The following is a 23,247-nucleotide window of genomic DNA, read 5'->3' on the forward strand; positions in this document are numbered from 1 at the left end:
ATTGCACATTCCAACACTTATATATGGACTTACCCTTTTTGCAGTTTAGTTATGTTTATACTAAAAAAGTGAATAATGTTTAATTTGACTTTAAAAAATTATTTATTTATTTATTTATATTTTTGGCTGCGTTGCCTCTTTGTTGCTGCGTGTGGGCTTTCTCTAGTTGCAGTGAGAGAGGGCTACTCTTTGTTGCAGGCTTCTCACTATGGTGGCTTCTCTTGCTGCGGAGCATGGGCTCTAGGCACTCGGGCTCAGTAGTTGTGGCTCACGTGCTCTAGGGCACAGGCTCAGTAGTTGTGGCGCACAGGCTTAGTTGCTCCACGGCATGTGGGATCTTCCCAGACCAGGGCTCGAACCCGTGTCCCCTGCATTGGCAGGCGGATTCTTAACGACTGCGCCACCAGGGAAGCCCCTAATTTGAGTTTTTGAACTTTTTATTTTATATTGGAGTATAGTTGATTAACAGTGTTGTGTTAGTTTCAGGTGTACAGCAAAGTGATTCAGTTATACATATACATGTATCTGTTCTTTTTCAAATTCTTTTCCCATTTAGGTTGTTAAATAAAATCTGGTATGTATTTTACACTTACGGAACATCTCAATACAAACTAGTCACATTTCAAGTGCTCAATAGACTTTCTTTTTTTTGGCCACGCCGTGAGGCTTGTGGGATCTTAGTTCCCCGACCAGGGATGGAACCCATGCCCCTTGCAGTGCAAGCACGGAGTCCTAACCACTGGACCGCCAGGGGTTTCCCCTAATTTGACCTCTGAATAGAAACTACAAAAAGTAATTGCTCAAAGTGCCCAAAACAAACATTTGAGAAGAGATGGGTAGCTTTTCTAATAATTATGTAATTAAAATTTCAATGTTTTAAAGAGACCACTAATTTCTTTCCATTATACAATATTATAAAGAGAGTAATTTTTGCACTAAAAAAAAGTCAAACAGCTGAAGCAAAAATTACATTTATGAATTATTTTTTATCAGACTCTAACGACATAGGCCTTGTTAAGACAATGCGACAAGTAAACTAAGCCCAAATGTGTATCCTGTTAATGAAGCCTCTGGAATAATGTTTATTGAATGTGTCTTAGACACGGAGGCGTACGGAGACTGACAAGATCGGGCTGTGACCTCAAGCTATGTGCTAGGCATGGTATACATTTATTATCTCCTTTTATGTTTAGAACAACCCTGTAGGGTAGGTTATCATCCTCATTTTACATAGAAGAAGAGGGTAGTTCAAAGAGGTCACCATGCATCTGGTTAGCACTGGAATCAGAATTGGAGTCAGTTGGTGTTTCCATGATAACTTACTGCCCTGCCTCCAAATAACCATTGTGGGAGGATGGGTGAAGTGAGCCCTGTATGGGGGTACACTGAGAATTCTCAGGGACCTCAGTGATATCTGTCATCTAGTCTAGTGACTTTCAAACTATAATTTTTAAAAATAACGGTTTTATTGAAACGTAATTCATGTGACATACATTTTACCTATTTAAAGTGTACAATTCAATGGTTTGTGGTATATTAACAGAGTTGTGCAGCTATCACCACAATCCATTTTACAACATTTTCATCACTTCCTGGAAAAACCCCATAACCATTAGCAGTCAGCCCTTCTCCCCCACCCCCAAGTGGTAGGCCATCACTGCTCTACTTTCTGTTTCTGTAGATTTGCCTCTTCTAGACATCTTCTATAAATGGAACCGTACAACATGTACTCTATTGTGACTGGTTTCTTTCACTTGGTATAATTTGTTCAAGGTTCATCCATGTTGTAGCATGTATCAGTACTTTTCATGGCTGAATAATATACCTTCATATGGATAAACCACATTTTGTTTATCTGTTCATCAGTTGATGAACAATGGGAATGTTTCCACTTTCAGAAACATTCGTGAGCAAGTTTATATGTGGATATGTGTTTTCATTTCTCTTGGAGATACACACACATACAAACATACATACATACATACCTAGGATTGGAATTGTGGAATTGCTAGGTCATACGATAATTATATATTTAACCTTTTGAGGAACTGCCAACTCTTTTCCAAAGCAACTGCACCATTTTAGATCCCCATCAGCAGTGTATGAGGGTTTCAGTTTGTCTACATCCTCGCCGACACTTGTCAAACTATAATTTTTTTTTAACCATGTGCCACAGTGAGAACTATTTTACATTCGTACCCAGTTTATACACATACAAACTGAAACAAAAGCTGTATAAAAGAATATTTATCTCTACTATGTGTGATGCACTCTAACATTTTCTGTTTCATTCCATTTTTCATTAACATAAACAAACAAGCATGCTGGTTCTGACCCACTAAAATTGATTTCATGACTCATTAATTGTGACCCGCAGTTAGAAAAACTAGGCTATTTTAACCCCTTCATTTTACACAAGAGGAAATTGAGGCCTTGAGAGATGACTTGTTAAGCAGATGATAGTGTTAATTAGTGGCAGATTAAATAAAGATTAGAGCTCAAGCCTGTTGGCTTCTTGCTTTAACTTTAACATCTCAGTAAATTTTAGTTACCCTCATATTCAGTAGATAAAAATAAATTGGAATTTCTATTCAGATACCATATTTTTAACCATGTATATTTTTCTCAAGCAACGTTTTAAATTCAGCAACAAACCAATCTAGAGAAAACAGAGTAAAAAGAATTCAACTTTGGGAAGTCCACAGTGGTCCAGTGATTAGGACTCAGTGCTTTCACTGCGGTGGGCCTGGGTTTGATCCCTGGTCAGGGAACTAAGATCCCACAAGCCTCGAGGCATGGCAAATAAATAAATAAATAAGCCGTTAAAAAGAAAATCTTCAGAAAAAAAAAAAGAACTCAATTTTATTATCATGAGTTATTGGTCTGCACACCCAGGCCCCCTGCATTGGGAGCACGGAGTCTTACCCACTGGACCACCAGGGGAGTCCCTGCACAGTAATTTTGTGCCATCTGAGCAGGGAAGTTCTAGATGAACCTAGATGATGGGCAACAAATTTATCAGTTCAGTGACCCAGGTTCATTTTGTCCAAACCTCAGTTAACCTTTGAAGGGCAGCCATTTTTTTTACACTGCCAAATTTGAATGACAATGCAAAATTTGAAATGAACAATATAAAAACATTTTATGCTGCTGTTTTTCCATTTTTCTTGGAATACGTATAGATCTTAGACCTTTTTATTTCAATGCTTTCCAGCATATGATGGGGAGAGACTTCCAACACTAGAATCACTTCAAGGTTCTTGTTAAGATGTGGTCTTCCTGGACCCTACTCCAGACCTAATGAATCAGAATTGTGGCATGAGACCTGGAAATCTGTATTTTAAACAAGCTTCCTGGGTGCTTCTTATGAACACTTGAGTGACCTACTGAATTAAGTCTCCCCGCTCTTTATTTCTCATCTTAGCTCTCTTTTAGTTTCTAGAATTACTATTTAGCTTTATTACCTGAAGAGCCAGTTATTTGTAAGAAATAGCATTTGTAAGAAAATACCTGAAATATTCCAACAGAGGGAGTGAACTAAAACAATCTGTATAGATAAGGTTACGTTGTATTCTGCCTGAGTTTAATGCTAGAGACCATTTTTTCGGTGGCTATATCCTCTGGTTTCCCATTATTTGGAATGATTTGTTTCGGAATAAACAGACATTACCCACTGTTTTGTTTCACTGTCTTTCCCCCCCAAAGTACTAGTTTATAAAAATAGGTGAATCCAACAAATGATTTCAGATACCTGGTAAACCTCCCTTCATTTAACAAATACTTGAGTACCCACCCATGTGCCAGGCACTGTTCTGAGAGTTAAAATACAATGTGATCCAAAAAATACAATGTGATCAATGTTGGGGTAGGTATAGTCCTTTGGAAACTTAAGAGGAGCCTCTTAACCCAGTCTTCGGGGTTAGGGAAAGCATCTGGAGGATGCTGGGACCTATATCATAAGGCCAGGGAGGGTCTGAAGTATTTTCAGACAGAGGGAGCAACATGTACGGAGGAAGGCCCAGGCTCTTAGCCCCTATGCCATTCTCCCTTCACTATGTGTCACATGTTAGGCATTTTTGATGAGCTAAGGTTAATGATGGTATACTCTTCAGAGAGGTGACTCACGTGCCTGTGGTCAACACAATTAGAAAGAGGCAGAGTGAGACCCTGGAAGTCCTCTTTTTGACTTCAGACCTTGTACACGTTTTGTTACCATTATACTGTCTTTCATGCTATGTTATTTATTTTATATAAGCAAAAATTTATATGCCAGCTGATCTTTGGAGAAAAATTATCTGTGGTTAAGTAAACTTAATTTGAAGGGTAATGGTAAGAGGATGATTTAGGCTGTATTATGTTGTGTATTTATGTGACACATGAAGCTATCCATCAAACAGTGGAAAGTCAGGAAGCTTAGGGCTTATGATACAGCTTTGGGAATCATTTGGTGTAAGTGACCTTTGATGACTTCAGCATAGGTGAGCTTACCCAGAGAGAGGAGAGATACTGACCTTTGAGTAATGTCTAGGAACAGGGGTGAGTGGAGAGAGAGAGGAAGAGAGGATTCCGTGAGAAAATTGTGAATGGTTTAAAAGATAGGAAAGGAAGCAGGAGAGTTCCATTTAAGAAAAAAGGAGAAATACAATTTCAAAAATGAGGGGTTAATCAACAACTCAAATGTCAACAGAGAGTGATAAAAACTGAGACATGGTCCTTGGATTTGATAGTAAGAGGTCTTCAGGAGAATAATTTCAACAGGATGGTGGGAGTGGAAGCTACACCCAAGTGGGCAGAGGGATGAATAGAAGATGAGGAAGTGGAAACAATGAGGACCCGGAAACTAAGTTTCGAAAGGTGAGAGCAAGGTGAGATGGTAGTTTGAGGGGGGAGAGGGCTTAAGAGAAAAAAGGATTATTTCCTTAATCCATATATACAAATTTCCACGCACACACACCCCAGAAATGTGAGCATGTTTTTAGGGCAAAGTCAGAGGTGGAGGTAAAGTTAGGGTCTGGGGAAGATAGAAGAGTCAGTATTGTGACACTTATTTTTCTCCTGACATAGGCCAGGTAGGGGGAAAGATTATATCTGAGGGTACTTTCTTCTTCTTTTATCTCTGGAATAGTAACATGTGAATTGCTTAGGGTGAATATTTGTAACTGCCTAGTGAAGATTGCTCTGATTCTTTGATGAGCAGTTTCCAGTGAAATTGCTTCTCAGTTTTACAACTTCTTTTTTCGTTACTTTTGCCCTGGATCTTAGTGTTTTTCTGTTTTGTTTTGTTTTGGGGTTTTTTGGCCACGCCATGCAGCTTGAGGGCCGACCAGGGGTTGAATCCCGGCCCTCAGCAGTGAGAGCGCGGACTCCTAACCACTGGACCGCCAGGGAATTCCCTCTTAGTGTTTTGTTTTGTTTTTTAATAATACTTTTTTTGGGGCTTCCCTGGTGGCGCAGCGGTTGAGAGTCCGCCTGCCGATGCAGGGGACACAGGTTAGTGCCCCGGTCCGGGAGGATCCCACATGCTGCAGAGCGGCTGGGCCCGTGAGCCATGGCCGCTGAGCCTGCGCGTCCGGAGCCTGTGCTCCTCAACGGGAGAGGCCACAACAGTGAGAGGCCAATATTTATTTATTTGTTTATTGGCTGAGTTGGGTCTTCGTTACTGTGCAGGGGCTTTCTCTAGTTGCAGCGAGCGGGGGCTACTCTTCGTTGCGGTGCACGGGCTTCTCACTGCGGTGGCTTCTCTTGTTGCGGATCACCAGCTCTAGGCGTGCGGGCTTCAGCAATTGTGGCACGTGGGCCCAGTAGTTGTGGCTCGCGGACTCTAGAGCGCGGGCTCAGTAGTTGTGGCGCACGGGTTTAGTTGCTCCACGGCATGTGGGATCTTCCCAGACCAGGGATCAAACCCGTGTCCCCTGCATTGGCAGGCGGATTCTTAACCATTGTGCCACCAGGGAAGCCCTCCCTCTTAGTATTTTGTTTTGTTTTGGTTTTTTGCGGTACGCGGTCCTCTCACTGTTGTGGCCTCTCCCGTTGTGGAGCACAGGCTCCGGACGCACAGGCTCAGCGGCCATGTCTCACGGGCCTAGCCGCTCCGCGGCATGTGGGATCTTCCCGGACCGGGGCACGAACCCATGTCCCCTGCATCGGCAGGCGGACTCTCAACCACTGTACCACCAGGGAAGCCCCCTCTTAGTGTTTTTAAGAACAAAATATTCTTATAGAGGAGGTAAGAAAGAGGCAAATGTTATTGGTAACTCTGACCTGATGCAAATATCTATATCCTTGCTGACCCTGGGGAATTTGGTCATTGTTACAATTTCCCTATTGTCTAGGATATATGTTTCTACAGAGACCTGGCTGAAGCTCTTCCAAGAACAGTAGCAATGATTATTCTAACATGCTATAGACTTGTATGTCACCATGTTGCTGAATAATAGAGTAGTGAGCCTTTTATGTATAGTATTTGAAGTTATTTAGTGGTTCCATTTTCTTTTTTCATATCATTTGAGTTTATCTCAGAGTTTGAATAAGCTAAAATTACTGACTAGTTCACAGTTCTGAAAAATGATATTTACCATCTCAACTTGCCTTAGGACTATATAATGGCAGTCATTTTTTGTACTAATAGTGTTTTGGATAAAATTAAAACTTTCATGCAGTTTTATTCAAGACATATTTATGGAGTTCCTTCTATTTAAAAAAAGCAAGATACTAGGAAGGCAAGAGGCAAAGTAGATCTGTCCTCTCACCTCAAGAAACTTTCTATTGAGTATGATTTATAAAATTATTATAAGACAGAGGAAGTGACCTATGCTGATTGGGAGAAGGCTAGGGCAGTTCAGGAAAGGGTTCTTTGAGGAGGTAGTCTTTTCACTTGAGTCTTGAAAGGTGAATATATTGAGGAAGGGATAACAGTCTAAGTGTAAAGAAAAAATATATGGTATATCAAGGGAGTAGAAACTGGCAATGGCATCATTTTGGAGATTCTAGATCTCTCTCCACATTCTATGAAATTAAGCTTCTCACCCTCAGAGAAAGAAGTTACAAATAAATAAAAGGGAATACTAGAATGAATTTTGTGATGCTAGATTGGAGTCAGAAGTATCACTATGAATTTATAGTTTAAAAATATATATGTATATATTTATAAATTTATATATAAATATATAGGTAGATATAGAGATTAATATAGAAATATAGATGTGTATATATATATATGGGTTAATATACATACATATATTCCTAGTTCTGTCCCCTGAGAGCGTAGAAGCAGTGACATCTCTGTAGCAATGAGTACACCTAATGTCCAGATCTTGGTTTCTCCAATAAAAGGAACCAGACTTCCTTGGAGAAGTGGTTGATTCCAGAGCTGGGGCAGGGCAAGCACAAGATGAATCTGAAACATCTGACAGAGCTAGAAAGTGAGGAAGTGCTTAAAAAAAAATTGGTGGCATCTTGAAAGGACACCTGAGCCAAGCTGAAAGAGCTCCAAATGGCCAAGGTAGAATAGTCTATGCAACAAAATAACATAACCCAGGGAATAAAATAATCCAGGGATTATCATAACCCAGAGAATAAAATAAATATCCATGAGTCTATACGAGTATAAATAAATGATCGAATAAATAAATGAGGGAGAAAGGATAATTCCTCCTTATAGGATAATTCTTCCTTATATAGTAATTCCAATTAATAAATGTAGAAGGAATGAGGGCAATAGAAAAATCACCATTGGAACACCACAGTATGGGACTTCCCTGGTGGTCTGGTAGTTAAGACTCCGTGCTTCCACCGCAGGGGGCGCAGATTCGATCCCTGGTCGGGGAACTAAGGGATATAAAGGGAAGAAGATAGTCACTTTATAGTAGAGAAACGTGGCAGGTACCACCTTAACCAAGTGATCAAGGTTAACATCATCAGTAATAAGATATCAAAATCATGTATCCTCTGATATGATGCACTGAGGGGGCACATCAGCTCTGTAGTATTCTTCCCCAGATTCTATAACCTCAATCTAATCTGAGAAAACATCATATTTAAAAAAAAAAAAAAACTTTATTTTTGAGAATTGAGAGATGTTCCAGGCTTATCTTGTTTTGTTTCATCTCTTTTTTTAAAAATTAATTTATTTGGCTGTGTTGGGTCTTGGTTGCGGCATGCGGGATTTTTCGTTGTGACCAGGGAAGTCCCCATCTCTTTTTTTTAAATTGAAGTATAGTTGATTTATAATGTGTTGGTTTCAGGTGTGCAGCAAAGTGATTCAGTTATACATTTACATATAATATCAATTCTTCTTCAGATTCTTTTCCCTTATAGATTATTATTAGATACTGAGGATAGTTCCCTGTCCAGGCTTATCTTGTATTTGCCTTTCCCCAGCTCCGTATCAACCACTTCTCCAAGGAACCCGGGTTCTTTTTATTGGAGAAACCAAGAAACCCAAATTAGGGGCAGTCTACATAATATCTGCCAGTAGTCTTTAAAGTGTCAAGGCCATTCAAGGCAAGGAGAAACAGAAGAACTGTCAGAGATTGGAGGAGCCTGAAGGAGACACGACAACTAAGTGCAGTATAGGGTCCTAGAATAGAATAAGGACATTAATGAAAAAACTGGTAAAATTTGAATATAGTTTATTTGGTAGTACTGTACCAATGTTAATTTCTTAATTTTGATAATTGTACTGTGGTAATGTAAGAAAAAGCTAGGTGAAAAGTATATGGAAACGTTGTACTATCTTTGCAGCTCCTGTGTAAATCTAAAATTACTTCAACATCAGGACTTCCCTGGCAGTCCAGTGGTTAAGACTCTGTGCTTCCACTGCAGGGGACACGGGTTCCATCCCTGGTCGGGGAACTAAGACTCTACGTGCCGCACGGCCTGGGTGAATTTAGTCACTATTTTTTTTTTTTGCGGTACGCAGGCCTCTCACTGTTGTGGCCTCTCCCGTTGTGGAGCACAGGCTCCGGAAGCGCAGTCTCAGCGGCCATGGCTCACGGGCCCAGCCGCTCCGCGGCACGTGGGATCTTCCCGGACCAGGGCACGAACCCGTGTCCCCTGCATCGGCAGGCGGACTCTCAACCACTGCGCCACCAGGGAAGCCCTAGTCACTATTTTTTGTGCAAAAATATACCCTTAGAGGTAAATGTAGTTTATATTCTAAAACAAATTATGTGGGAACACATTTCATGTTGCTTTTGCTTACAACTTCCCTTTGCACCTTGAAGTTTTTTAGATTTTTTTTCTTTTAATTAAGTCTACAATCTATTTCTAAAAGATAACATTTTTTCTTAACAAGTGAGTTTGTACTTTGTTCTCTATTTTGAGGTTATATTCAAGCAACTATGCCTGTTGCACAAGCAACCATCTCAGGAGCCAAAAAAAAAAAGAGAGAGCAAGAAAGATATGACTGAGATTGGATTTTTTTTTTAATTGGGGTATAGTTGCTTTACAATCTTGTGTTCGTTTCTGCTGTACAACGAAGTTAATCAGCTATATGTATACATATATCCCCTCCCTCTTGGGCCTTCCTCTCACCCTACCCCGATCCCACCCATCTAAGTCACCACCGAGCACCAAGCTGAGCTCCCTGTGCTACTGTACAACAGGTTGCCACTAGCTGTCTGTTTTACACATGGTAGTGTATATATGTCAATCCCATGAGATTGGATTTTTAAGAACAGGATTTTATTAGTGGCAGCTCATTTACTTTTGTCCCAGCCTTGTTTCCGGGAGACAATTCGCTTGGTTAGGTAAAGCTGTAGATGAATTTATTAGAGCTGGTTTCCCAAGCAGCTCCAGGCCTCACCCTAAGCAATCTCTTGAGGAAGCAGATACCTGGGGACAAATTTCCCAGTGTGTCATTGCCCAACCCTTTATTTTCAAGGACCTTTGTTCAGAGATCTTTATATCTAGGCTATAGCTCACCCAAAGGGGTTTAGCTGTTCCACCTCAAGCTACCTGGTGTGATAAAAGAACTTTGAACTGGGAATAGCTCTGGCTCTCATCCTGACTAGCTGGTGAGTTTGGGAGTTATTGGGTGTTTATGTGGCTTAATTCCCTTACTGTAAAAAGGGGGATTTGATTACTTGATTTCTAAGCTTCTCTCTTGATGTAAAAATCTGCCACATGTACCTGAAACTGAAGGCATCTTCCTCTTAGCAAATAGTTCCCCTTTCTATGTATCGCATTATTACTTGCTGTACCACTGTCCCAGTCTCTGAAGCTAGGTTAATTTTAGAGTTATTTTTGTTATATCTGTTTCCTTTAACTCTTGCACAAAGTTCCACCAATCCAGCAGTTCTTCCTTTACAGTTGAAGTTTGGGTTTTGGAGTCTGAACACTGGATTCTGCCTGGGCCATATGTTAGCTAGATGACCGTAGGCAAATTATTCAACCTCAATAAACCACAGGTGGCTTTTTTGTTTGTTTGTTTGTGTTTGTTTTTTAATGGAAATAGTCTATCTCCAGGAGTGTTGTAAGAATTAGAGTTAGTAAGTGCCCGATAAGTGATAGCTGCCGTCATTATTTGTATATGACAATGCAATGGATTGGATCTTAAAATCCACTGGGCCTCTGGAAAAAATATTCAAGGATATTGTAGCCCAAACCGAATACATCCTTCTGGAAGAGTTTTTTTAGGTGTTGTACATGCCCTTTTCACTCTTAACAGGATTTCTAGGATTAAGGAAGTTGTCCTGAAGTCTGAGAATGGGACTGTCATCTGAGACAGAGTGGGTGAGTTGGGGGAGATATCACACATTTAATGCAAGCCCAGAAAGCCAAGATATTCATGATGGGAGAGTATTTCAAGCAGGCCCAAGGTAACTTTAAGTTTCTCTGAAATTCTTTTCAGAGCAACTTAAAGCTACCTCTGATGCTAAACTTAAAAGTTACCTCTGATGCTAAACTTTTAAAGTTATCTCTGATGCTAAACTTAAAGTTACCTCTGATGCTAAACTTAAAGTTATCTCTGATGCTAAACTTAAAGTTACCTCTAGATGCTAAACTTAAAGTTATCTCTGATGCTAAACTTAAAGTTATCTCTGATGCTAAACTTAAAGTTATCTCTGATGCTAACCATTCTGGGAATATACTTACCACCACACTCTTACCGAAAGATCATTTGTGTGGGTTGCAACTAGGTGAGTTCAGAGATTTTGCTGCCCGGTTTTCGACCTTGGCTAAAGGTGATGGTCTTAATCATTACTCATACTCGTAGTGGAAAGAAAATTGACTTTGGAATCAGACAGAATATGGATTTGAATTCCAGCTCTGCTACTTTATAGCTAAGTAATCATTGTAAAGTTATTTAATATCTCTGAACCTCAGTTTCTTCATCATAAAGGTAAGCTAATAAAACCAATCTTTTAAAGTGGTTGTGAGGATTGAGACGTGCTTTGCGTAACTACATGTTTTAGGATGTTTTAAAATGTTCCTTTCCTTCTAAGAGTCTGATTTTTAACCTTTCAACTCCCTGCTGTGTATCACTAGGATTTTTCTTGCTGACATGTAGATCTCAACATGTGTAAAGCACAGCTCTTCATTCCTCCTCTTCTTCCTCTATTTACTCTCTGTTAGTGGCATCAACAACCTTCTAATGGTTCAAGCTCGATGATGCCACCTTTGATTCCTTCTCTCACCCTAAGTCCGTTTTATTCTAAGAACTCTCAGTTCTTTCTTCCCACTTTTCCATTCCCACCTATGCTAATTTAAACCTTGATTACCTTTCACTTAGACAGTTTTAGGATCTTCTTGACTAGTAAATAAGACTCCAAGCTTTTCCTGTCTTATCAAGTAACACACTGCTGCAGAATCAGCTTTTAGTTTTTAAATATTTATTTTATTTATTTATTTTATTTATTTGGTTGTGCTGGGTCTTGGTTGGGGCAGGCGTGCTCCTTAGTTGCGGGAGCTGTGCTCCTTAGTTGTGGCAGGTGTGCTCCTTAGTTGCGGCTCACTGGCTTCTTAGTTGCGGCACGTGTGCTCCTTAGTTGCAGCTCGCTGGCTCCTTAGTTGCAGCATGCATGTGGGATCTAGTTTCCTCACCAGGGGTCGAACCCAGGCCCCCTACATTGGGAGCACGGAATCTTAACCACTGCACCACCAGGGAAGTCCCAGAATCAGCTTTTAAAACATGGCTTTTATTACGTTACTTGCTTTTTCAGAAACTCCCAGTGTTCCACCATTGAGACTGGGTAATCCACTACAGAGCTCTTTTCTTACAGATGTGGATATTGAGGCTCAGGGAAATCTTTTTTTTCATTTGCCATGAAGGTCACGCATGTGCTAGGGAATGACACATGACAACTAGATCTCATCTCTGCTCACCCACAGGCTAGTTCTTTCTGCTATTGGAATATGGTCCAGATTCCTTTTTTTTTTTTTTTTGCGGTACACGGGCCTCTCACTGTTGTGGCCTCTCCCGTTGTGGAGCACAGGCTCCAGACGCTCAGGCTCAGCGGCCACGGCTCGCAGGCCCAGCCACTCTGCAGCATGTGGGATCTTCCCGGACCGGGGCACGAACCCGTGACCCCTGCATCGGCAGGCAGACTCCCAACCACTGCGCCACCAGGGAAGCCCGGTCCAGATTCCTTCGTGTGGTTTTCTTTGTTGTTGTTGTTGTTGTTTTGGCCATGCCGCTCGGCTTGTGGAATCTTAGTTCCCCAACCAGGAATTGAACCCGGTCCCATGGCAGTGAAAGCACTGAGTCCTAACCACTGGACCACTGGGGAATCCTATTAGCATGGTTTTCAAGGCTGTTCCCAGTGTGTCCTCATTCTGTCTTTCCCTACTTTAACTTCTCTTGCATCTAGAGTCTAACTCCATTAATGCTTTTCCTTTTTTAATGAACAAGTATGAGAAAATATATTCTGTATTTTTTTTGATCCATAATTAGATGGATCTGACAACATTCATACCTGTACTTACATTGGAAGTATAATTGTACCAAATAATGTCTAAAAGTGTTGTTCGGTATTTCGTGGACTTGGCTTAAAGGGTCATTATTGTGGTTATACATAATTACGTTTAGCTGAATAAACAGCTGTGTCATTTTCTTGTTAGAGAAACGCCTGCCAAGGTCTGGTAGGTCTGTCAGTTACAAACTGAAAAGCAGATAGACAAATGTCATATATTATTTGATACACGCAGGTTTATTTCAAAGAACATGTGTAGAATTAAGGTTATTTTATCCAGGGAGAAGAGATAATACAAAAAACTAACATTTATTGCTTACTTATTCTATGTCAGGGTCTTTTTTTCTTTATCTTACTTATTCCTCATAAAGATACCATGAAGTAAGTACTGTTGTTATGGATGAAAAATCTAAGTTTTAGGGAGGGACACACAGCTTTAAGTAATGGGGCCAACACTCCCATCGAGTACATGTGTCTCTTGACACCAGAGCTCCTTACCATAAGAGGGTTCAATGTTGTCTTACAACATGGGGATTTAAACAAACAAACAAAAACAACAAAACTAATGTTGTTTTCAGACAAGGCTTTAGTGGGGAGAACAGGTACTACAAATGGAAAAGTAGTGTGGTCGTTTTGGGTCACTTATCACTTACTTTGCATCACAGGACTTTTAGTGTGAAATGGTAGCCCACATTGCTTGGTTAAGCACATTGTGTGTTCTGCTGTTGTCAAGGCTGTTGGAAGCAGTGCCTGATGAACCATATTTTCTACCAGATAAGTTATGCTCTGTGGTTGTCAGGAGAGCTGCAAGTAGCACTTTCGTTTATATTGTTCAATCTTCAAATAAGGAAACTATTGACTCATTTCTAATCTCACCCCCAACAAAGGTTGGAACTCCTTTGATAATTACTGGGGCAAAAACAAATAATCCAGTTAATGGATAGGGTCTAGGTGATGTTAAGGGCATGGCTGTATATATTCTTTGACTTGAAGCCAATACTAATATATTATACTTAAAATGTTCTTCATACTACTATAATTAATGCCTAGTATTTTAAGTATATTATCTCCTTAAAACCCACATCAAAAACCCTGTAAGGGTAGGTATTCTCATTTTACAGTCAGGCAACTAAAACTGAAAAGGTTATATAATTTGTTCAAGGTTACAAAATTTTGATTTCATTTGAAGTCTACCTTGCCTTAAAGCCCATGCTCTTTGTTTCATTCTATGCTGTATCCACAGCTCTCTCCCCAGCACCAAGTGGTCATTGCTACAGAACTTGGGGAGAGAGGGCAGCCAAAAAAACTTGGATGTAGGTAGAACCTAATTTGGACCTGACTCTACAGAGATGCCAATTGTACTTCCCCTGGGATGTAACTCAGAAGAGTGGGACATTTCACTCCAAATGTGACTTTGGAACAGGCTTAAGTTCAGGGAAAGGCCAATCACTGTTTGCACAGTGGGGTCAGTCATAAAATGATGGAAACTGAAAGGGACCTTAGAGATTACCTGATCTAACCTTCTCATTTTACAGGAAACTACAACCCAAATTCAATCATCTGACCAAGGTTACAGTTTTTGAGAGAACCGGTAGAGGACTACAGTCTGCTGCTCCAGGGCTCTCCGCTCTCTCACTTAACACCACACCGCTGCCAGTCCTTGGATGCTGGAGAATCCTCTTCTGTGTCTAATATTCTGACTTTCTTTGTCACATAGGTATTTCAGTATCTGTAGACAAGATGGAATCAACTCCATTTAATAGACGGCAATGGACTTCACTATCATTGAGGGTTACGGCCAAAGAACTTTCTCTTGTCAACAAGAACAAGTCATCGGCTATTGTAGAAATATTCTCCAAGTAAGTGTTGATCCTGGTCCAAAAGGACCATCTGTCTTGAGCAAACATTACCACCTGTCAGGGAGATCGGTAAAGGAAGTACATGGTGTAAAATGGCTTTTCTGAGCACCTTCTGGATTTTAAGTACCATGCAAGGCTCTGTGGAGAAGGAAGATGATGATAATCAGGATACACATTCTCTGTACTTGACTTTTTGTTCAGTTGGGGAAAGAAAGAGTTATAAACACAAAAGACAATTATAAAACACATTAGTTATTAAGCAAAATGTCAGTAAGTCCAGAATGAACAGGAGTAAGGACTAGATATAAAATACGAGAGAGAGAGTGAACACCGTGGGCAGAAGGTAGTCAGGAAGGCTTTCTGGTTGAGAGGTAGGTTTTGAGGTAGGTTTTTAGTTGAAGGGAGTATTAGGTGCACTCTATACCTGCATGGTCCAATAGGGTAGCCACTACATATGTGGCTACTTAAATCTAAATTAATTAAAATTAAAAACACTTAAAATTCAGTTCATCAGCTGCACTAGCCACGTTTCAAGCGCCAATGGCTACATGTAGCTGGTGGCCACCATACTGGACATCACAGAGGCATTTCACCATTGCATAAGGTTCTGTTGAACAGTGTAAACTATGTAGGCAGACTACAGCCTACTGGCTGCCTGTTTTAGTAAATAAAGGTTTATTAGAACATAGCCATGTCCTTTTGTGTATTGTCCATGGCTGCTTTCATGCAGCAGAGTTGCAGCAGCAGAGTTGCAACAGAGACCATATGGCCCTCAAAGTCTAAAATATTTACTGTCTGGCTCTTTAAGAAAAAGTTTGCTGACCCCTGCTCTGGACCATGAGTTTTTTGGTACGAGGGCCCCTTTCCTGCGTATTTTATATGCCTAGTGTGTAGCATGGTGATTAGAACATAGTAGGCACTCAACAAATGTTGAGGGAATGGTATGTTAATAATATACCAGAGATGGTAAGCACGTTAACTTCGCTCAAATAGAGATACCATAGAGCTTAGGGCAGAGCTTACCTCACTAGTAGAGTTTGTTAATTAATAGGAAGCTATGATACATGTTAAGAGAAGAAAGATGGTAAAGATTTGAAGAAAGTGATTCTGGAGCTATATCTAGAATACAGCTAAATACCAGTAGGAAGTTTCTGTAATCTGCACTGTCACCTTTTCTTCAGTGACAGATCCATCAACCACCTGCTCTGTGGGAAACACTGCCCTTCCATCCTGTTGACCATGGTTATCACTTAAGGTGGCATGGGGGGCGGGGTGAGACCGCATAGCTCTTTTACCTTCTACGTTACGCTTTTTACATTGCTGTAATTTTTATGTCAAATGTATTATTCTTATCAAAAAAAGAAAATCAATAAAGCTAGTTCAGAAAAAAGGGATCAAGCTCTGGAAAGCTGTTAAGACTGAATTCCTGACCTCAAGGAATGTAATACTATAGTTCAGTATAGTTTGTATAGTAGAGGAAGTCCCCAAACTTCCTTCATCTTAAGAATCACATGAGGTACCTGTTAATAATATGGTGTTCCAGGGAGTTCCCTGGTGGCCTAGTGGTTAGGATTCCGGGCTTTCACTGCCATGGCCTGGGTTCAATCCCTGGTTGGGGAGCTGAGATCCCACCAGCCAAGTGGCGCGGCCAAAAAAAAAAAAAAAGGGGGTGAGGGAGAATAATATGGTGTTCCAGTTATTGCTACACAGGAAAAACAATCTTCAAAATTTAGTGGCTTGCAATAATGACAATACTTATTTTACTGTGAATCTCCAATTTGGGCAGGGCTTGCCTCGGTTCCCCTCACCATCCCCGGTATCTCAGAACTGGGGGCCATAGTCATCTAAAGGCTTACTCACAAGTCAGGCGGTTGATGCTGGCAGTCATCTGGGATCTCAGCTGCGGCCATGATCAGAACACCTACATATGGCTTTTCCATGTGGCTGCTTGGCTTGCTTGGCTGGGTTCCAAGGGCAAGCATCCAGAGAGGGAGGGAAGGAGGGAACAAAGAAGGAAGGGAGTCAGGGCCAGGGGTTGTGTAGCCTTTTATGACCCAGCCTCAGAAGTTATACAGTATCACTTTTTCCACATTCTCTTCATTAGCACCAGTCACTAAAGCTGGCTCATGTTCAGAGGGAGGGGAATTTGACTCTACCTTTTGGTGAGAGAAATGTCAGAGATTTGGGGGGACATGTTTTAAAACCATCCTGAATGGCTTCTCAGGCTCCTCCCTTAAAGATTCTGATTCAATGTATCTGGGATGGGACCCAGGAATTTGTGTTTTTAACAAGTATCCTAGTGATTTTTACCTTCAGGGAAGTTTAAGAAGCACTGGTAATAGAAGAGAGGGACTTACGAACTCAAAGCCGTGAACTTGAACGTAAAGCAGAACAAATAAGGTTTATTGGTTCAAGTAAAGGTTCAAGTAAAGGCTTGTGGAAGCTGAACATGAATAAAGGGAATAGGAAAGCAAGGAGTCAGTCGAGCATGGAGAAATACAGAAGGGAGAAGGGACTGAAACAGTTAGTTCAGTTAGGGCCAGATGCTGAAAGGCCTTGAGTGCCATGCTAAGTTTAGGATTTAGTTAGATAAACAACAGAAACAATGGAAAGTTTTTATGATCAGGCTTGTATTTAGTGCCCTCTTTTTTTGGCTGCAGCATACAGGATCTTAGTTCCCTGACCAGGGATCAAACCAGTGTCCCCTGCAATGGAAGTGTGGAGTCTTAACCACTGAACTGCTAGGGAAGTCTCTATCAGGCTTGTATTTAGAAAGATGCTTCTGGAAACAATGTAAAAGGTATATTGGAAAGATGACAGATTGATAGCATGGAGGCAAATTCTGAGGCTCCCTTGAGAACCCAAGTGAAAGCTATTGAGGGTGGGGGGCGGGAGGAGTGGAAAGGAAGGGAAGGATTTGAGACAGTGTTGAGCTGTGATTAATGGGACTTGGAAACTCCCTGTTCTGCAGAGAAACTTCTCCACATTCTTACCCTTTTCACCCTCCCTAGCCCCACCTCTCTTTCACTGAACTTGGCTTTCCCTCGCCAGGCATTCTGTTTCTGAGTAGCGGCTGCTCCTTCTGCACATGCTTCCCTGAAATATTCTGGGGCCAGGAGTCAGGGGTGCTACATCTCCGCTACTGTTTCCCATCCATTGTTTTCTTTTGCCTTGTTCTGAGGTTGTAAACCTGTGCTTTGAGCTCACACCTAATCATAGCATTCTTATGCTCCCCTCCAGGACAGTGGTGCGCCAAGCTCCTTGCCTTCCTTGGAGACACTAGCTTCCAGCTTCATTTTCTCCTCAGTGTTTCTCAATGGGGGTGCTATTAGCATTTTGGATTAGGCAGATCTTCCTTGTGCAGGATGTTCATCTTCTTGCCTTCCTCCCAATGCTAGTAGTACCCCATGATATTGTGGCAACCAAAAAAAAGTGGGGGAGAGACCCCAATAAGATTCTCACACATTTCCAAATATCCCGGCCAGTAGTGCCCCCAGTGTAGAATCACTGGCCTACATAAATGACCTGTCTGATACTTTGGACTCATCATTTCTTATTTATTTATTTATTGGCCATGCCACATGGCTTGCGGGGTCTTAGTTTCCCAACCAGGGACTGAACTCAGGCCCTGGCAGTAAAAGCACTGAGTCCTAATCACTGGACCCCCAGGGAATTCCCATGGACTTGTCATTTCTTGATCTTCCCTACTTCTTCAACCTGCACATTGTCTCCCATGCCCCTGCATCTAGTCCCAACCTTTTCATCACCCAGAATCCATCTCTGAAATGTGCATCTGGAAAACCTACTCTCTGATTAGAGCCTCCTTTTCTACTTGTTCCACTTTCTTATTCCCACTGACCCTGCTCTTTGGTCAAACCGGGACACCCAGGCCATGGATGTCAGTCCCCTTCCTGGCTTCACTTCCTTCCCTGCCTAACTCGGTCAGTCACCTCAGTGAAACTCTCTCCCCTTCCTCAGTTCCCATCCCACTGTTTTATTCTGTCATTGTCCATTCCAGCCAATTCTCAAGATAGAGGATTTGGGTCCTGTAGTAGCACTGATGAGAGGAAGTTGGAAAAAGCTCCTCATTTTAGGGGCTTCTTAATCTTGCAGAGAGAAGGTGCAAAGGGACCTTAAGAGGCCACCTTCTCATAGAATAGTAGGGTGACTGTCTTTTCTCCACAAAGGTTATAAAGGCAAATGGCAGTTATGCAAAACTGTAAATCCTGAAGCCATTAATCAGAATCAATATGCCAGGTACTACACTAGACTCTTGATGGGAATCGATACTATTTCTAATCCTAATAAAAACTATATGAGGGAGGGACTTCCCTGGTGGTCCAGTGGTTAAGACTCCACACTTCCACCGCAGGAGCCTCGGGTTCAATCCCTGGTTGGGGAACTAAGATCCCGCATGCTGCATGGTATGGCCCACAAAACAGAACAAAATAAAACAAAAAAAACATGTGAGGAAGGGATATTATCCCTGTTTTATAGTTGAGAACACTGAGGGGTAGAGAGTAACCTGCCCAAGTTAATATTTTGATTTTTTTCTGTCTAGTATTTTTCTTCTGATGCATAGGTCCTACTAATGAACTGGTTTGGAAGGATGAATAGAATTTTATTTGGTAGGCCGGGACGATGGTGGTGACATTGCGGAGGAAGGGGAGTGATAGGAGGTAAGACACAGAAATGGGACAGGACATCATGTGCACTTAAGACAGTGAAAACCAGAGAATCAGCCTGGGTTCCTTCTCCAGGTTTCGTACTTGGTGGAGACATATTGCCGACACTGCTTAAGGCTTTGAGGATTCATACACTGTAGGTTCCCAAAGCAGGTTGCAGGACTGTTTTCCACAAAACATACATTAATTTTTACTTCTAACACAACGGACCTGATTTTCTCTTATTTTGTAATGATCTCTATGATGGGGTTTGGAATTAATAAATCCTATTCAAGCCTAGTTAAGAGACTGTAGGAAACCTCGGGAGGTTTGTGACCAGAGACTAATATCAAAACGGTATTTGGAGGAAGCTTAATCTGGCTCTGCTGTTTGTAAGATTAGCTGGGCTTTACTTTCTAACTGTTGATAATGTTTTACATGGATGTATACATAAGAGTGATTTTTCTAGCATCCCAGCTTGTGTCTTATGAGTGCTTTATAACTCCAGACTCATTTCTTTTACTAAACCTCTATACTATATAAAGCATTAAGTTTGAGTAAGGAGGATGCTCTTGAACAGTCAGTTTGAACAGCTAGCTTTGGTTTCCCTCACAAATGACTGCAGCGTAGTATAATCCTTTGCTTGATTAAAATTTGACTCTTTCGGTAGAATTCGGTTTCTTTGCAGAAGGTTCCTCTTTAACTCATGTATTTTTGGAGTTGAAGGGAATCTAGCCCAGTGGTTTTCAAACTATCTTAATTGAGTTCTTCAGAGGAACCTCAGGGGCCAGTTCTGGGAAGACGGGAAGAGCCTGTGACCTTCCACCCCAGCGGTCCTGCTTTGATCCCTTTTATATGTGAGGTTCTAAGTTATCATTTGAAAAGAGGATTCTCCGACAAAAAAGAACTACTGCTAACCTTTGTCCCATTCCTCTGACAAATAAGGAACTTGTGGTCCAGCAATTACGACTAAAGATCACATCCCAAGATAGTGGCAGAGCTTAATCCAGGACACTTAATCCCTCCACCACCATGCCTGCCCTCCTGTCACTGCTTCTCCCACTCTTGTTATAACTTTACCCATTCCACAGTCCCAAGAAAGAACAGGGTTTATATTTAGTTTTCTGTGGCCGTTCTTCCTTCATTAAGAAAAAATTTGACCCTCAGATCTCCCTGGTTAACTTCTTTGCTTCTCTGTAACATTTTGGTGGTGAAATTATTCTAGAAGAAAATACATTTCCTAAAACTTGGGAGTTTCTTTTTTCCTCTTTTGGCTCAGTGAGACCTTTGCTCTGTTTGAAGGCATACAAGCAAGAGTCATGGCTCAGGAACTCTGTTTTCTGGTCTTAGAAAAGGTTGAGACATTGTTATTACTCCCCAGATAATTTTAGTATCCTCCATCAGCTGCCTGCCTCACAGCTGAGCATTAAGGAGCAGTTGCAAGATTAAATTCTGTGTGTGAAGAGGAGACTGGAGGACAAGAAAATCTGGGAAGGGAAAAGGGATAAGATTTTAATTATAGAAATCTCATGGCAAATATTTTTTCCCTCAGATTTGTATCTTTAAAATGCCTTCACTTCTCCCCCTATCCAGTGACCTTCACATTTTTTGTCAGAATAATGCTCGTTGCTCCGAGCGTCTTTGAGGAAAGTCTAAGGCCTGAATCCTGATCTAACACTTAATTCGGAAGTACTGTACCCTCAGCATCTCTTAGCATTCTGAGAGTCAAAATGTAAAAGTACCAAGGACCTAACTTGGAAGAAAGCAGTGGTGTGGAACCTTTCCACACCACTAGTAGTGGTGTGTATCTACTGTTTAGCAAGTACTTCATTACAAATAAAGGGTGGTGATATTTGAGTGGGAGTTTCAAAACAATTCAAGACAACCATCGGTGTATACACCTGTATCTTACAGATGCCTCAGTGCTAAAAGGGGAGGACTAAAGATGGAAACTATTTTGATCTTTCTTTAAATATACGTTTCTGTTAAGACAGTAAAGGGAAGGGAACCTCTGAGCTTATTTATCCAACTAATCACAGTGTAAATTGTTCTCCTTGCCTTGGAGAACAATTGGCTAAGAATAAACCTGTCTGCTGATTGGCTCCAGCTCTCATATATTGTATTATTGCTGTAATATACTGTAGATGATTACCCAAGGGGTGTGGAAACATAAGTTCAAGGCCAGTTCTAAGTTTCTTTCTAGCTATAATCCACTGTGTTTCTGCATTTCCATTTTTAGGGACGCTTAGACAGATACAGTAGTACAAGTGGGGAAAAAAATATATGTACAGGGCCATTCACCAAAGCACTATTTGTAATGATGGATAACTGGAAATAATCCAAATGCCCATTAAAAGGACTATGGGTTAATAAATTATATTTATAATGGAAGAGGACTGCCAGGGTTACCAAAGACTTCTATGTTGCTAAATCAAGGAGATATTTGTTAGCCTTTGTCTTAGATGACCCCTTACCACTTCTTCCCACATTTTTTCTTCTCTTGGCTTCTCTGGGAGTCTCTTGGTTTTCCTGTTACCTCCATCTGTTCCTTCTCATTCTCTGTTATCGCCTCTTCTTCAGGTTCTGACTGCTAAATGTTAGAGTCTCCAGGACTGAGTTCTGGGCCTTTTCTTGCACTACGCACTCTTCATAGATGATATCATATACTTTCACGGCTTTAGTATCATCTGTGGACAGACAAGTCCTAAATTTATATTGTTAGCTCAGATCTCTCTTTCGAGCTCTAGACACGTGTCTAATCACTGCCACCACCAAGTGGATGCTTTAGTTAACACGGCTAACACTGAACTCTTCGTCTTCCCCATCCCCAACTTTGCTCCTCCTTCCATTGACTCATCTGCCGGAAACCTGGGAGTCATTCTTTTTTTTGGGGGGGGGTGTGGTTCCCGGACCTCTCAGTGTTGTGGCCTCTCCCGTTGCGGAGCACAGGCTCCGGACGCGCAGGCTCAGCAGCCATGGATCACGGGCCCAGCCGCTCCGCGTCATGTGGGATCTTCCCGGACCAGGGCACGAACCCGTGTCCCCTGCATCAGCAGGCGGACTCTCAACCACTGCGCCACCAGGGAAGCCCCCTGGGAGTCATTCTTGACTTCGTCTTCCTCATTACCAATCCTGTTGATTCTGAAATATATCTCAAACCTATTCATTTTATCTCTAGTGCCACCACCCTGGACCAAGCCAGCATCTTCTCTCACTATTGCTGCCTCCATTCTCAGCCCCCTCCAGTCCATTCTCCACACAGCATCCACTGCTCTTTTAAAAACATGGCTTGGGTCAGTGACCACTCATTGTACCTAAAATTACATTCAAAATCCTTAGCGTAGCCTGCAAAGCCCTTGCCTCTCAGCATCATCTCCTGACCTCTGCCTTTATCTCAGAGTGCTTCAGCAACATTGGAGTTCTTTGTATATCTTATACACATGAGACACCGTCTTGCCTTGGGGACTTTGTGTGTGCTCTTCTTCTGTGCCTGGAATGCTTTCCTTGCTTCGTTTTGCTTGGCTGACTCCTTCTGATCAAACTTCAGATCTCAGCCTAAAGGTCACTTCCTCAGCAAGACTTTCCTTCACACACACACACACACACACACACACACACACACACACACACACACACACACACACACACACACACACGCACACACGCACGCACGCACGCACATATACACACCCCACCCACCACCTTCTCAATTTGGCTCCTTTGTTAGGTTGTTTAATAATACTCTGTCCTGGGCTTCCCGGGTGGCACAGTGTTTTAGAGTCCGCCTGCCGATGCAGGGGACACGGGTTC

General features: G+C 41.6%; 1 protein-coding gene across 7 annotated transcripts in view; it reads left to right on the plus strand.

Moving 5' to 3' along the window:
• LIMA1 (LIM domain and actin binding 1) overlaps positions 1 to 23,247 on the plus strand; it is an 85,414-nt gene that overhangs the window by 13,966 nt on the left and 48,201 nt on the right. For all 7 annotated transcript variants that reach the window (XM_024737050.1, XM_024737053.1, XM_024737055.1 and 4 more), the window contains one exon: positions 14,632 to 14,773. In XM_024737050.1, the coding sequence (XP_024592818.1) occupies positions 14,655 to 14,773 (119 nt within the window). In that variant the 5' untranslated portion in view covers positions 14,632 to 14,654. The remainder of the gene's footprint in view (positions 1 to 14,631; positions 14,774 to 23,247) is intronic.

The sequence above is a fragment of the Neophocaena asiaeorientalis genome, unplaced genomic scaffold (genome assembly GCF_003031525.2).
Source record: "Neophocaena asiaeorientalis asiaeorientalis breed wild unplaced genomic scaffold, Neophocaena_asiaeorientalis_V1.1 scaffold134, whole genome shotgun sequence".
Lineage (NCBI taxonomy): Eukaryota > Metazoa > Chordata > Mammalia > Artiodactyla > Phocoenidae > Neophocaena > Neophocaena asiaeorientalis.